This window comes from Culex quinquefasciatus, chromosome 1 (assembly GCF_015732765.1).
Source record: "Culex quinquefasciatus strain JHB chromosome 1, VPISU_Cqui_1.0_pri_paternal, whole genome shotgun sequence".
Lineage (NCBI taxonomy): Eukaryota > Metazoa > Arthropoda > Insecta > Diptera > Culicidae > Culex > Culex quinquefasciatus.
Window position 1 is genome coordinate 37,193,392 of NC_051861.1, and position 16,633 is coordinate 37,210,024.

The 16,633-nt window shown below is 36.5% G+C and overlaps 1 protein-coding gene across 8 annotated transcripts in view; it reads left to right on the forward strand.

Moving 5' to 3' along the window:
- The window catches only part of LOC6035085 (ecotropic viral integration site 5 ortholog), a 90,464-nt gene extending 80,084 nt beyond the window's left edge, over positions 1–10,380 (forward strand). For 5 of the 8 annotated variants that reach the window (XM_038266847.1, XM_038266846.1, XM_038266845.1 and 2 more), the window contains one exon: positions 9,319–10,380. In XM_038266847.1, the coding sequence (XP_038122775.1) occupies positions 9,319–9,528 (210 nt within the window). In that variant the 3' untranslated portion in view covers positions 9,529–10,380. Of the gene's footprint in view, positions 1–346; positions 693–8,898; positions 9,071–9,318 lie in introns of all 8 variants that reach the window. The other 3 variants (XR_005279075.1, XR_005279076.1, XR_005279074.1) reach the window with 2 other exon arrangements.
- The last annotated feature ends 6,253 nt before the right edge of the window (positions 10,381–16,633 follow it).

The window sequence follows — 16,633 nt, forward strand, 5'->3', positions numbered from 1 at the left end:
CACTGCACCACCACTACTACTACACCAGCCGTACATTACACGCTGAGCTGTTTTGTTGTTCTTTTTTTTACACACTCACACAATTAAACACAACGCTCTGCGAAAAACGCAGAAACGTTACATGCGTTACGTTTTAGGTTTTGGTTTGGTTTTGCGTTACACATTTACATTATGAGAGCAAAAAGTGTGACACCAGTGAATAATGTTCACTGCAATTGCAACTAACAGCTGAAAATAACACTCACAAAGTCGCTTTTACACCATTTTTGAATACTTTTTGAAGCTTCATAAAAAAAAGTTAACCAAAACGGTCACCCCACCATCTTTCTGCACATATTTTCCGTAGTTTCCCACGCCGATTACCAGTCCGGAGACCGAACCGTGGAAGTGGATCGCATAAAGGGGGAGCGCAAACGAACATTCATCGTCACATTGTCATTTTTTTGAATGTCTCAATTAACCGCACACCCACACAAACTTAATCAACCAACAAACAAAACCACTCTCACTTAGGATGAGGACGCTGGATCAACTAACCTCTAGTCAAGCCAACCAACTCAGTATTGTTAATCATTCCCCCACTCGTCGTCGTCGTCGTATCTGTCGTCATTGATTTTGGAGAAGAAGCAGAGGCAAAGTAGAAGTGTTTGTGTTGATAGCGCTAATATCGTTAACGAGAGAACAATCGGCAGGTTACTATCGTCAAGTTGATTTTGTTTTGCTCGAAACAATAGCTCTCTGACGTTCGAGAACTGTTTGCATGGCAGGAATGAACTCGTTAGCATGAATTTTTAAGTTTTCATTTCAAAGCATTCATTTACAATTAAGTAATGATTTTTTCATTGAAGTTTCATGCAGGATTTTAGCTTTACAAGAAACATTTTAGATATCTTCTTATTCAATATTTTTTAAATATTTTTCTCTTTCATTCCTTATTTCTATATGCATGAATGTTTTAAATTAGGCCAAAGCTCATCAACACTGGTTTAGCAAATTTCGAAATTCCGTTTAATTTTGTTTCGGTGTGGAGCAGAGGAAACGAAATAAATTGTTTGTGACAAGGGAGCGTTCTTTTATTACGTAACGCAAAATTTGGGTTTTTTGACCCCCTTTCGTAACAAATGAGCGATCCCCCCCACCCTGTAACGCGTAACGCAAGGTCGTTTTGCATTTTTTATGAACAGACATCGACACCCTCCCCCTAACTGAGTTACGTAATAAAAGAACGCTCCCCAAGAGTTCGTCTCTCGTTGCTAGACCGTGAGTAGAAGAGCAACTCTCAATCCTCTAGATTTCTCTCATTACAACAGCCTCGTTCTCAGCGTTTTTTTTTGTGTCAGCAAACAAGCGAGTTGCTCTCTTGTTCACTCTCTTGTCTCGTGGGTTGTGTGTTTGCTCAAGTCAACTTGCAGCACATGTTTTTTTTAAACTTATTGCAAGATATATTTTTTTTTCTCTGAAAAAATGACGGATTGATTTTGAAATTGCGGAAATGTGTTTATTCTATAGATCGCAAAATTTCACAAAAAAACAATAGTTGCCAAGAATGGAAGGTTGAAAAAATGACACTGAAGATTTCAATCAAGCACAGAACAACTTGACCCTATGCCTTGAGTGACTTCGTCTGTTTGAAATGATGTCCGTGCGTAAATTTCAGTTTCTCCGTCCGTTTTTTCAAGGATTTATCTCTATAACCAGCTGTCTGATTTTCAAAATCAAAGAATAAAAAAAGTGAAGAATTGTGATTTTTTTTTTAAATCGAGAATACAGTCTAGACTCCATTATTTGAAGCCTCGATTTGTTTTTATGAGACTTCGGATATTATAATCATGATTTTTTTTTCGTCAAATTTGAATTCCGCGACCTAATTTTAGTAAAATTAGATTGTGTGATTGCCTATTAAATTACTGAATATTTTATCACAGCGAGTTTGGCCACCATTTGTATTTGAACATTCTAGATCACTTCTGGAGCAATACGCATTTTGACAGCTGGAACTATTTTGCTCCCCAGCTACCTTTCAACGCTGTGGGTTTTTGTTAAATAGATTCCTGAAATTAACTTTTAAATTAAGATTTGATAAAAAATTAAATTAAAAAAATAAAAAATTCAAAAATTAATAAATTATTAAGGCATAAAAAAATTAAATTCTAAAGTTCAAAAATAAAAAAGCCTGCAAAACCTAAAAACTTTTAAACAACTTTAAAAAATATAGGCATAATTTAAGGACCCAATTGAAAAATATGAAGCCTTGTTGTGAAAAAACGGGAGTGCATTTTCCGGCTGGGATCAACACAACTGGTGGTTCGCTTAGTCTAGCTGGAATGTGGCTAAAATGTGGAAAAATACTAGGTACCGTAAACCGGGGTGACTTTGATAGGATTTCAATTTATTTTTGAAATATTTTCAACTGGTAAGGTTTTTCTCAAGATTATTATTTTTAAAACATGTACTGGGGTAGGCCCCACAAAGTCCATGCACTATTTTTGAAAAAAAAAATGTTTTTTCAATAGTGTTTGGAAAAATAGTTACGTTAAAAAATCTTAGTCTTAGTTCCGGGGTGACTTTGATAGTTATAATTTTTCTTGTAAAAATCAAATTTAAGGTGTTCAAAATTCATTTCATTTTTAAATTCATTTAGTTGAAATTTTACCCTGAAATTCGTTAAAACTAGGTTTGTTTATAAAATTATTGATTTATATTGCATTTTATACTGATTTCGAAGCACGAATCACAAGTTTTTACATTTTACATAAAATGTGTTTAACTAACATTGCCTATAAATTTGGAGATTTTTTTAAATTGTATTTCCAAAACATATATTACTTATTATTTACAAACTTATTTTGCCTTCTTTTAGTGAAAAATTGTTCAAAGAATCCGAAAATGCATTCGGTTTTCCGATTCAAAATCATGTTCATTGAGAGATTCATGACATTTTCTGAAGTATGAAATAATGCCTTCATCAACTTTTTCTTTATTATAGTTAACTAACTTTTTAAAATTTTCAAAATTTTATCAAGAGTTCTTTGAACACTCCTCTACCACGGTCAGTATGATTTCAAACCATTGCGTACGTATTTAATTTGTACTCTTCATTTTGCGGAAAAATCTGAAACAAAAGTATTCCTCCCAGGGTGTGTTCTCATAACTCCTGAATTCACGTCATTGAATTTACGTTACCGGTTCATCTTTAGACGTAAATAGTTTTTCGCCAATTCACGCATGTTTTTCATGAAAAATGCTTGCTTACTCTGAAAAAGATATTTGAAGTTGTTTTTGTAAGGATTTTTCCAGAAAATCTTGAAAATTTCCACCTCAAACATTCCAAGTGGAAGAACCGTTTCAGGTCTAAATACGTCTTTCACTTGAATTGGGTCCTAAAATGAAGCTTAGATTGCTGATATTATTGTTTACAGCGATAAAGCTTATTTTTCTGAGTACAATGACCCTTTGTACGACCACAAAGAGTTTAAAATGGATTTTTAAATCAATTTTGAAAAATTAACCTCGCGGTCCTCCTTGACAGAAAAGCTCCTACTTGACAGCTCGTTCCAAGGGGACCATAGTTAATCCATCGAAAAAATGCTGTCTTGTCAAAAAAAAAAAATTGCATTAAAATGAAAAAAAGTGGTCAGAAATGGTTTTTAATCGTGTTTTTTAACGTTGTACATAAAAATTTACATAGGGCTTTAGTACCCAATTGACGTCGTGACGTGAATGATTTAACGTCGGACGTAAATTGCATGCAAGTCTCCATTATGGAAGTTGCAAATGTAGTTTGCCATAAAAAATCGAGTTTAACGACTTAAGCATATTTTTTCATATCAAATCATCTGCAAATGTAAATAAGTTTAAATCAAAAAGTAGGTGAGAATTGTGATTTGCATATAAAAATCAATATAGCAGGGGTGCCACTAACGTATATGTTTGGCCTGAATTTAGGAAATTTAAAAAAAAAATGTTTTACAGCAATTAGAGGGTGACGAGCGGGAATTCCAGGGAAAAATTTCCCTGGAAATCGGCCATTTTTGGACCTCTCGATTACCGGGAAATATATCAGGCTGCATCATTGCTAAAACTGCTGTCCCAATTCGACCCATATGTCCCGATTCGGGGTGGATTTTTTGCTAACAAAAGAGAATATTTTCACACAATTTTAAAATATAGATCATCGGTAAATGAAACATAGTAATTTTGAAAAATAAATGCATAACTTTTACCGTTCTTGGGGTAAATTTTTAAAGCTGTTTTAGATACGTTTTTGTCAAAAATTTAGCGGTTTTGATGAAATATATTAAATATATGCCTTTTCAAATTCAAAAAGCTTATGACGATCGTCTCAGAACTCATAACTACCGAAATGTTAAAAATGAAAATATATTTATCAATTATTTGACTTAGCTCTGTACAAAGGTACAATATTTAACAAAGGAACTGACTTTACCCTGAACCAATTCTTCATCATAAAAACACATTCATTTATACAAAAACTTTGTCAAAATAACAAAATAATTTGTAAATCAGCTGAAAAAGGATATCGGATAACAAAAATGCCTTTTAGAAAAAAAAAAAAAACTCATTGGCGGGGAAATTGATGTTGGCTCCGGTCTAACCTAGAGTTCCATGATACTAACTAGCATCAGTTTGGCATAAGCCACCCATCAGTCAAAACTTACACTTGAATTGAAAATCGTTGTTAGTCAATGATGCCTTGTTTGAACGATTAACGGAACATTCATGATTATGGACAATCCAAATGAAAATTGAGCAGTCGCAATAACACCCTAAACACCCGAATCAGTTAAATCGTCAATTTAAATTTTTGGCTTTAAAAATATAAGTCATTTTAAAAATTTATTCCAGAGTTTCGTCGTTTTCAAAAGTTAAGCATTTACAGAAAATGTGCGATCACTGCCATCTGGTGCAGTTTTCCGCTATAAAAAACGTTAGCGGTTTACTTTTTCCGCAGACACAAACCAATCGGTTTGACGTTAATTCAAAGACGTCTTTTGCGAATTTACGTCAATTCTGGAGTTATGAGAACACACCCCCAGGAACAATGAAGACAAAAAAAAAAAGTTTTTTCTTTTACTTTACATATGAGCAGTTCTCTACGGAATTGGTCTTTTTTCTTTAATTTTAATTTTTGTATTTTTTAATCCGGCTGAAACTTTTTTGTTGCCTTCGGTATGCCCAAAGAAGCCATTTTGCATCATTAGTTTGTCCACATAATTTTCCATACAAATTTGGCAGCTGTCGATACAAAAATGATATGTGAAAATTCAAAAATCTGTATCTTTTGAAGGAATGTTTTGATCGATTTGGTGTCTTCGGCAAAGTTGTAGGTATGGATATGGACTACACTGAAAAAAAATGATACAGGGTAAAAAAAAAAATCATGATTTACTTTTTGTCACTTAAACTTGATTTGCAAAAAAACACTATTTTTATTTTTTTTATTTTTTTATATGTTTTAGAGGACATTAAATGCCAACTTTTCAGAAATTTCCAGAATGGGCAAAAAATCTTTCACCAAGTTATGATTTTTTGAATCAATACAGATTTTTTCAAAAAATCGAAATGAGTTGCGTTGGAGAATTTGAACGGTGCGCGTCGCGGTCATCACGCAGGATTTTCGTTGCCGTTTCCGTCTTTGTTGTCCCCCCGATTGTGTGTGTTTTTCGGTCTGGGCGGTTTCGCGTTTTCGCATTTTATTTGGTTTTATCTTTCCACAGCCGGCTGTCTAAGATTTAATCATTTATGCTAAACTCAACACCAAATAACCGGGAATAGTCTCATCCGCATACTCCGACTTTTTTCCTTGAGAATGCATATTACCCTTACCCACTAACAAAATCCCAAGTAGAAGTAGTTTTCCGGCACACGTGGGGGTGTGGATATCGTATAGAACCCACCCTTTGTAGCAACCTGTGCTAACTAACGTTCCCGTCCCAATCCCCCGAGATCTACAAACTGACATGGCGGGCGCCGTTGGTGGCCAACGACTGTTTCCTATTAGCAATGGCTCTAGTTTTGATGATCGTGATGTTTTATCTTTTCAGTGCATTCATGCATGCTGTTGATAAGGGAAACATCATTTGATCGTTTAAGCGTATGGTCGGTTGTATTGATAGGATATTACAGTCCTGTTCAGCAACGGAGAAGGACAACCATGGGTGGTCTCCAGTGTTCCCAAATGAACCGGTTAGGCTAGGTTCACCTATAAACTTGGTTCGGCTTAAGCCTCCCTTTGTGGTTCAATCCTGGTTCAGTGAACCATGAACCATGGCTTAAGCCAGGCTTACCAGGCTAATAAAAACCATAGGTATAATGCACTGTGTAACCTTATAGTGTAGCAATGTTATAATGTAACATTCATTACACCGTAACATTCGTTACACCGCATCATTCGTTACACCGTAGCATTCGTTACACCGTAACATTGTTACACCGTAACATTGTTACACCGTAACATTGTTACACCGTAACATTGTTGCACCACAAAATTTGTTACACCGTAACATTGTTACAACGCAACATTCGTTACACCGTAACATTCGTTACACTTTAGTATGATTACACCGTAACATTGTTACACCGCAACATTGTTACACCGCAACATTCGTTACACCACAAAATTCGTTACACCGTAACATTGTTACACCGCAACATTCATTACACCGCGACATTGTGACACCGTAACATTGTTACACCGTAATATGGTTACACCGTAACATTGTTACACCGCAACATTCGTTACACCACAAAATTCGTTACAGCATAACATTGTTACACCGCAACATTCATTACACCGTGACATTGTTACACCGTAATATGGTTACACCGTAACATTGTTAAACCGTAACATTCGTTACACCGCAGTATTGTTACACCGTAGTATGATTACACCGTAACATTGTTACACCGCAACATTCGTTACACCGTAACATTCGTTACACCGCAGTATGGTTACACTGTAGTATGGTTACACCGTAACATTGTTACACCGCAACATTCGTTACACCGTAACATTCGTTACACCGCAGTATGGTTACACCGTAGTATGGTTACACCGTAACATTGATACACCGCAACATTTGTTACACCGTAGTTTGGTTACACCGTAGTTTGGTTACACCGTAACACGGTTACACCACAACATTCTGAAACATTCCTTACACCGTACTAATGTTACGGTGTAATACTGTTACGGTGTAATACTGTTACGGTGTAAAAATGTTACGGTGTAACGATGTTACGAAGTAACAATGTTACGGTTTGAGCATACTACGGTGTAACAAAGCTTGCCGTTTAGCCTAACATTCTTTGATCAGGTTCAAGCCAGGTTCAAGCCTGGTTCAAGCCAATGGTTCATTTTGGCTAGCCTCGCCTGGTTTGAACCAAATGAACCATGGCTCACGGCACTCAGTGAGCCTGAGCCGACGATGCTTGCCGACGTGTGGTGTGAACCTGAACCAGAAAAATGAACCTAGCCTAGCCGATGGCTTAGGCTCGTGGGAACACTGGTGGTCTCTCATGCTCATGCTCAATACAGATTTTTTCAAGAAATCGAAATACTGGTCGCAAAAATTTTTCAACTTCATTTTTCGATGTAAAATCGAATTTGCAGTCAAAAAGTGTTTTAGTGAATTTTTGATAAAGTGCACCGTTTTCAAGTTATAACCATTTTTAGGTAACTTTTTTGAAAATAGCCGCAGTTTTTAATTTTTTTAAAATTAGTGCCCATGTTTGCCCACCTTTGAAATTTTCCGATCTTTTCGAAAAAAATATTTTCAAAAATTTTAAATCAAGGCTAACATTTTAAGAAGACCAAAAATTCAATATTACGCCCTTTTGGTATGTTAGTCTTGATTTAAAATTTTTGAAAATATTTTTTTCGAAAAGATCGGAAAATTTCACGAATGTTTTATATTTTAACATTGTAAATCGGACCATTAGTTGCTGAGATATCGACATTAGAAACTGGTGGGTTGTTTGGGTGAGACTTAGAAAATATCAATTTTCCTGTTTTTAAACCTTTGCATTGCAATATCTCAGCAACTAAGGGTCGTATCAACAAAGTCCGAAAAAGCAAAATATAGAGAATTTTCTCTGCTTTTCAAAAATATTTTTTTCAAAAGTGGGCAAACATGGGCACTTTTTTTTTAAATATCAATAACTGCGACTATTTTGAAAAAAGTTACATAAAAATGGCTATAACTTGAAAACGGTGCCTTTTATCAAAATTTCACTAAAGTGCTTTTTGATTGCAAATTCAATTTTACATCAAAAAATGAAATTGAAAAATTTTTGCGATCAATATTTCGATTTTTTGAAAAAAATGTATTGATTAAAAAAATCATAACTCGGTCAAAGATTTTTTACCCATTCTAGAAATTTCTGAAAAGTTGGCATTTAATGTCCTTTAAAACATATCAAAAAATGAAAAAAAAATAAAAATAGTGTTTTTTTACAAATCAAGTTTTGGTGACAAAAAGTTAAATAAAAAATCACCAAAAAATTTTTACCGTGTATCATTTTTTTTCAGTGTAGTCCATATCCATACCTACAACTTTGCCGAAGACACCAAATCGATCAAAAAATTCCTTCAAAAGATACAGATTTTTGAATTTTCACATATCATTTTTGTATGGACAGCTGCCAAGTTTGTATGGAAAATTATATGGGCAAACTAATGATGCAAAATGGCTTCTTTGGGCATACCGAAGGCACCAAAAAAGTTTCAGCCGGATTAAAAAATACAGAAAAAATAGAGGTCTTTCCACTTGTTCTGCGATGGCTTTTCGTCTTAAAATTATCGATAGCTTTCACCGGGCTCAAAATTCTTCATTTTCTGCACATTTTTCTCTACCTCTTCTTTTCTTCACTCTTTAGTACGTTCAGAAACTTTCGCACGGCCGCGATCTGTTCAGTTTCGCTGTAGATAGCCTCAAGAGCAAGTTGACCCATTAGGGTGGGTGAACATTATTAGTTGGTTGCTCTCTGCTTAAGGGGGAACCGTGCAATACACGGTGTGAGAGAGAGAGAAAAAAAAACTCAATTGGCAGTAAGTTTCAAAATTATGTGTTAGTTTTTGTTTCATTTTTGTGTTGTTTTTGTAAATATTTGATTAGTATTAGAAATGCTTCCATTTTCGTTGCATGTCGGCATGATGCACTTTTACCCCTCACCCGAGAGAATGACTAACCCCAAAAAATAAAAAAAATGTTTGCGTGTCTTTTTTGTCCCTCGATCAAGTATTTCGAAATAGTCAAAACTAACGAATTTTCCCTTCCCAAAAAAAAAAAACCCCAGCTGACCGCACTCAAGTGCCGCGGATCGGGCCCGCTGAACCTGCGCATGATCAAGAGCACCTCGATCCAGTCGATCGACTCCACCAACGAGATCGACTTTGCCGAGATGCAGCTCTCGCGGAAGGACATCCTGAGCGGCGGAAACGGTACCCTCAACATCACCAGCAGCACCACTACTTCCACATCGCCACCGACCTCGTCGTCCTCGTGAAATTTAGCGTTTCTGGGCTAGCTAGGCCCGCGGCACTAGTAGGTATTCTAGAGCTAATTTGTATTTGTTAGGAGACAAGTTTGAACATCATCAAAATCATTTCAGAAAAAAACAGTAGTAGAAGAGTAGAGTTTAGAGGTAAAGTTCATCAAAAGCATTCACACAACTCGTAGCAAGGACATTTCACACACACACACACAAACAACATGATTGTATTCCTAGATGTTAAGGTAAAACGAGGAGACAAGTGTACTATTTTTTATTAACATTAACATTAACTCCGGAAAAAACCCGAGGTTCGGCTCGGTTGTTGTACTGAACGCGAAAGGAACCCACATAACGATAGAGAACGAGAGAGAGAGTTAAGCTGTTCTTATGATTTTTTTTGTATGTGAAATTGTTTATTTTTGTTTAGGTTTTTTATTATACTTCTATTATTATTATTATTATTATTATTATTTTCTAAAGTTTATCAAGCAAGCTGTAAGCGTGAAAGTAATTGTATTCAACAGTGCAAGCCAAGCTGGCAGACAGAGATATAATATAAAGTTTAGCTAAAAAGGTTAAAACTAAAATCAAAAGCAGGCAATTTATAACCTAATATTATTTGTGTTTTCGTTTTGTCCAATAACTCTTTTCGTTTTCCTCAGTTAAATTGTACATTTTTCTTGTTTAGTTTAATTATTTTTAGCAATAATACCACAGTACAGAGAGCTAGGTTGCGAAACCTCCGGAGAGTCAAACTGTCATATAAAATTGTTCGTTTGTCGCAGTGAATGAAGAAAAACTTAGTATTTTTCCAAGAGTCTATAAATATATTATGTATTACAGAAAGAGAAAGAGAAAAAACAACAAGCACATGTCTTAGTTTGATGTTCAATCAAGCTGCTAGAAATTTTAGCAGCAGCTTTTTTTTGGGTTTTCACCTCGGCGCGTTCAGCAATATTAGCCCGTAAAAGTTTCTTTTGTTGAAAATATGGAGAGTAATTTTATGCCAACATTAAAATTGTTTATGGGTAATTCTCTACCAACTCACACGAAATCGGGAAAAGTTGCCCCGACCCCTCTTCGATTTGCGTGAAACTTTGTCCTAAGGGGTAACTTTTGTCCTTGATCACGAAACCGAGGTCCGTTTTTTGATATCTCGTGACGGAGGGGTGGTACGACCCCTTCCATTTTTGAACATGCGAAAAAAGAGTTGTTTTTCAACAATTTGCAGCCTGAAACGGTGATGAGATAGAAATTTGGTGTCAAAGGGACTTTTATGTAAAATTAGACGCCCGATTTGATGGCGTACTCAGAATTCCGAATAAACGTACTTTCATCGAAAAAAACACTAAAAAAGTTTTAAAAATTCTCCCATTTTCCGTTACTCGACTGTAAAAAATTTTGGAACATGTCATTTTATGGGAAATTTAATGTACTTTTCGAATCTACATTGACCCGGAAGGGTTATTTTTTCATTTAGAACAAAAATTTTCATTTTAAAATTTCGTGTTTTTTCTAACTTTGCAGGGTTATTTTTTAGAGTGTAAAAATGTTCTACAAAGTTGTAGAGCAGACAATTACAAAAATTTTGATATATAGACAAAAGGGGTTTGCTTATAAACATTACGAGTTATCGCGATTTTACGAAAAAAAGTTTTGAAAAAGTTACTTTTTGCGTTTCTCTTTGTTTCGTCGTCCGTGTCTGTCGCGGGTGACCATGAATGGCCATGATCGATGACGACCAACTTTTTCAAAACTTTTTTTTACGTTTATTCGGAATTCTGAGTACGCCATCAAATCGGGCGTCTAATTTTACACAAAAGTCCCTTTGACACCAAATTTCTATCTCATCACCGTTTCAGGCTGCAAATTATTGAAAAACACCTCTTTTTTCACATGTTCAAAAATGGAAGGGGTCGTACCGCCCCTCCGTCACGAGATATCAAAAAACGGACCTCGGATTCGTGATCAGGGACAAAAGTTACCCCTTAGGACAAAGTTTCACGCAAATCGAAGAGGGGTCGGGGCAACTGCTGTGTGAGTTGGCGGAGAATTACCCTTATTTTTTCGCAACAACAAAAGGTGTACAAAAAAGTCCGACAACTTTCGTTGCTGCCGGAGAAAGTTTACAAACGTTGCGTCACGAGAATTTGCGGTATGGTTGCCACTGCAGTTTGCGCACTTTACGTGTGATTGGCGAGCAGCTGAAAATTGGCGATTTTCGTCAAAATAGTTGCTAATCAAAAAGGTCGCGCTTCCCAATTTGCGGTACGGTTGCCTCTGCAGTTTGCGCACTTTACGTGTGATTTGCGCAGGGTGTTGTCGTTTCAGCATTCATTGCCCTTCCGTAGAAAACTATTTTTTTTTTGATAAAGCGATTTTCACTACACATTCAGTCAGGATTTACAAAATTCTGTGGAATTCTGACGGATTTTTGGCAAATAACTGTCATCAAAGAAGAAGCGTTTCGTTTGCCTGCACTGCGTCAATCCGAGTTTGAACGCAACGCAAAAGCTTTTATGGACTATGTCTGTACATGGATTTGTTCTGGGGACATCAAACTATAACTTGAAGCCCAAGGCGATCAAATTTGAATGACTTTAGTATGTTTGTTTCGCGCACTTCGGAAAAGTACACAAAAAGGCACTTTTTTCATTCATGCTCCGCGCGCGAGTTGTAAACCATTTTTTTGAATTTTTTGTTGTATGAAAACATTGTTCCTGACATCCTTATCTACCATTCTAGGGGTGAGCACCGAAGTTTTGACCACTTTTCTTTTTTTTTTTTGGGACAGCCTAACGTCAACTGCTACACCCAGAACTGGGCTTCGGTATACGAGAGGATAAAGAGCATCGTTCGGTAGTAAAATGGCACTGTGAACGGACGGAGAAAAGTGTCGATACCGAGACTCGAACCCCAGAACTTCGGCATTTTGAACTGCGCTTTTTCCGTAAAGGCCACCACGATTCGGTGATCAAGGGGCGGTCATTTGTTCTTTTAAGCCACTCCATGGGATGAACTGTTTTAATGAACAAATGAACACGATTTGTTGTGGTTGTAGCGCGAGAGGTCTTTACTCTTCCCAAATAGTGCTTTCCTCTCGTTTCTTTTCGAAAGGACCATGGACCTTTACTTTGGGCGAGTTCTGAAAGTGATATATCACTTTCAAAATACGCTTAGTTTAATTCATTGACCGTTGCAAAAAAAAAATGAGACAAAATCGTAGTTTTTCGGTGCCGAGAAGTTCATTTGTTCGCATCATTCGCGGTGTGGTTGCCACCGCAGGATGCACATTAAGCGCGTGATTTGAGTGAGGCGTTGACATTTTCGCTGAATTTGTCAAAACAGATTGAAAATGGTTATTTCTTGTTGCCGAGGATCTCAGTTGTTTGCAGATTCGCGGTGCAGTTGCCACTGCAGTTTGCGCATTTCATGCGTGCTTGGACGATGACCATAATCGTATTTTTATTGCAATAAATAACAAAAACTTGAAATTTTGAAGTTGGCATGACATTCCTCTCACTAAAAACCACAGTTAAATCTAACCAAGCTACAAATGTAACAAAACTAAAACATTTCCATTTTCGAAAATCGTAAAAAGACGGTATTAAATAAATAGCCACAGAAAGTTTTGCGTAGAAGTAATTTTCCACTATTTTCGGCGTTTACAATACCCGTTGTCGTTTACTGCATGTTATTCCACAGTTAGAGAGAAGAGAGAGAAAGTCGTTTCGCATTTCAAAGTAAACATATTCAAGCTAGCAGGGGTTTCCCATTATCAGTTACACACAACTAAAATTTGAGAATAAAAAAGTAAAAAATCTCGTAGAAGTTGCTAAAGTCGGAGATGGAAAAAACCGACTAGTGATAAATAGTTCTGTAACGAAAGTGAAATCAAATAAGAAGAAAGGAGTAAACAAGTAACACATTAATGTTAGAAATTTTTCGAAACCTGTCATACAAACACACATAATGAAAACAACATTTAACGAAAATCAATTATTTATTGACGAGTGGAAATAAGAAGAAAAAACGAACGCATAAAGTAACACAAAAAAAACTAAAACAACAGACGTGTGATGATGATGGAAAACAGGTGCCAAAACGATTCGGGTTTGATTTCATCGTTTTGCTCTTCGAAATGAGATTGGATAAAAAGTTTGGTGTGTTAAACGAGCGCCCTTCGAGTTGTTTTGCAATGGTTTTGTGGCGCACAAACGCCGATTCCGATTCGTTGACGTGAAGTAACATTAAAAAGTTTGATATTTAACGAAAAACAAAAGGTTTTAGTGATAATTATTTTTCCTAATATTATAAGAAGATTGTTTTCCCAATCCCCTTTTTGCTTCCCCCGAATTAAACGGAACTCTATACAGATTATATTTACAAGCAAATTTGGTTTATCATTACACTGAAAATACTCAACCCTAGCTGAAAAAAAGAAACAAGTTAATTCCGTAATTCGTATTCTTTGGCATTTGGTCGGCATTGAAGAAGCAAACCCCGATAAAGATCAACTGAAATAAAACAAGCAAAATGAAACACATAATCACAAATACCAAAATAATCCAATAGCATTGCGTAGCCGTAGTTGTACTTAATGCATTACACCTAACCATGTGAAACCACTATACAGATAGTAAAGTAAAAAAAGAAGAAAAATTAACAGAACAAATTTAAACAAGAAAGTAAACGAAAAACACAGAAAGAAATCCAATAACACAGGGTAACATTTTGTATATCAGATATACAGAAGAGAGGGCGAGAGAGAGCGGACAGAATTTTATCAACAAACAAACAGCCAAACGACAACAAGACAAAAAGTAAACAAGAAAACAAACGCACGTTTGAACGGGATGAACCACAAACACACCCACACAAAGATGAGCAACAAGCACACATTTACACCACCATTGCGAGGTTGTTGTTGAAAAAAAAAGATTGGAAGAAAGCGTTTTAAAAATCTTTGTCACAAACAATATACACCCCTTAAAAATAAAACGCTGTATCGAAACAACAACAGAGGAAGAAAAGAGAGATAGAGAGAAAAATGGCGCGTAACGATGATTAACAACCCAAAAAAAAACAATGTAACTAAAGCAGCAGCAGACAGAATGCAAATTCGAAACATAATAAACATATTTGAAACGAATGCCTCTTTTATTTTTTACATTCCGAAAATGAACCTATCGCATTGTTTACATTGGTGCCGCGAAACAAGGTAAGCACTGCTAGAGATGTCTACTTGTCCTTGTGAATGTAGGGCTGAATTTCCCCTCACGCAGAAAAAAGTTTTGTAGAATCAGCCTGTTTGAATCAACAAAATTTTTGTTGAATATAATCAACGCCGATTTTGCGTTGAAACAAACCTTGATTTTCTCGATTCCACAAAAGTCTTTTGTTGTTTTGAAAAAGCTGCTTGGACGTTTAGCGTTGATTCAACAAAAAATATGATTTTCAAATCAACAAAACGTTTTGTTGTGTGTGTGTGTGTGTGCAACCAACCAAACGGGACCACGCGGTCGCTTCTTACAAATTGAGTTGTTTCCATGTATTTTTAGATCTACATTCTATACATGCAAATAACTCGCATAGGCATTTGGAAGGTGTTAGCTCTGCCGAGCTTCGGTGACCCATTTCTACGCTGGCTAGCCGAGCGCGAGGTCCCTCAGCTTTTATCGACAAGCCCCGCCCTGAAGAACGTTTGCACCAATCGGGTTCAAACGTTATTTAGAACTTCCGAACCCTTGTCAAATGGACAAGGACCCAGCGCGTATATAGTTTGATAGTAACAGTATTCCTAATTCCAGACGTCGCTCACCAAGCCGTGATGGCCTAGTGGTTAGCATTTTTGCTTACCAATCCAAAGGACGGAGGATCGAACCCCGACTCGGGCGACTTTGATTTTTCGTTCATGTTCAGAGTTTCAAGATTAATATTTCCTATACTTTCTCGTTGGGAGCAGATGGGAATCGAACCCAGGACCATTCGCTTAGAAAGCGAACACCGTAACCAGTCAGCCACGGCCGCTCCAAATCAACAAAACGTTTTGTTGATTCAAATATGACTTATTTTTCTGCGTGCTCTTAAAAGCAAAATAAGAAAAGAAGACAAAAGCCAACTTTTTTTGTGTTCAAAAAATCTCGAAAAGCCGAGATTCGGACGGTGCTAAACAGAAAGGAAATTTGCCAAATTGTTTGATTAATTAGCGCGGTCGGCCGGGGGCGAAAATTAACTTAGTTGTAGATCATCAGGTGGTAAACCGGTATTACCAATGGCCGGTTTGCTTAGCGCGGCGCGGTGCTAATCGAACCGATTAGCGAATTAGTTTGTGCGACGACTTTCAGTGGGACAAACGCGAAATGTTTTAGGCAGAGTGTCAAAATGTTTGAATTGATGCTGGAAAGGTCAAGATTTGTTTATGTTTGGATACGTTGAGTACATTGGAGTTACATTAATGTTTTATTGTCCTGAAAAAGGCTTTAAAATATTCCATTATTCTGTATCATGGGAATGCGTTATCCGATCAATTTGGGGTATTTGTCAAAATTGAAGATTATGCCCAGGGTATTCAGAAAATGCAGAATTTCCGAGTTAAGGATGGTGCTAAATGTGTTACCGAAGTTGTAATATATTTGAAAACAAGTTATTTTTGAAAAAAAAAAACTGATTTGCAATCAAAAATAACTTTGGGACCATTAGGGTGACAAGATTGTTTTTTGAAAATCTTAAGAGATACGCCCTGGCTCGACCCTTTAGGCAAAAATAAGTAAATGTTCCAATTTTTAGCCAAATCAGTTAAGGTTTAAGGTGGTTTAAGGGTCGTTGAAGTTTGTATGCAAAAAAAATCAAGAATCTATGACACTTCCCCGAATTCCACATCACCGAAAAGACACTGTGTGTGTGTGTGTGTGTGCAACCAACCAAACGGAACCACGCGGTCGCTTCTTACAAATTGAGTTGTTTCCATGAATTTTAGATTTTTTTTAAATTCTATACATGCAAATAACTCGCATAGGCATTTGGAAGGTGTTAGCTCTGCCGAGCTTCGGTGACCCATTTCTACGCTGGCTAGCCGAGCGCGAGGTACTTCAGCTTTATCGACAAGCCCCGCCCT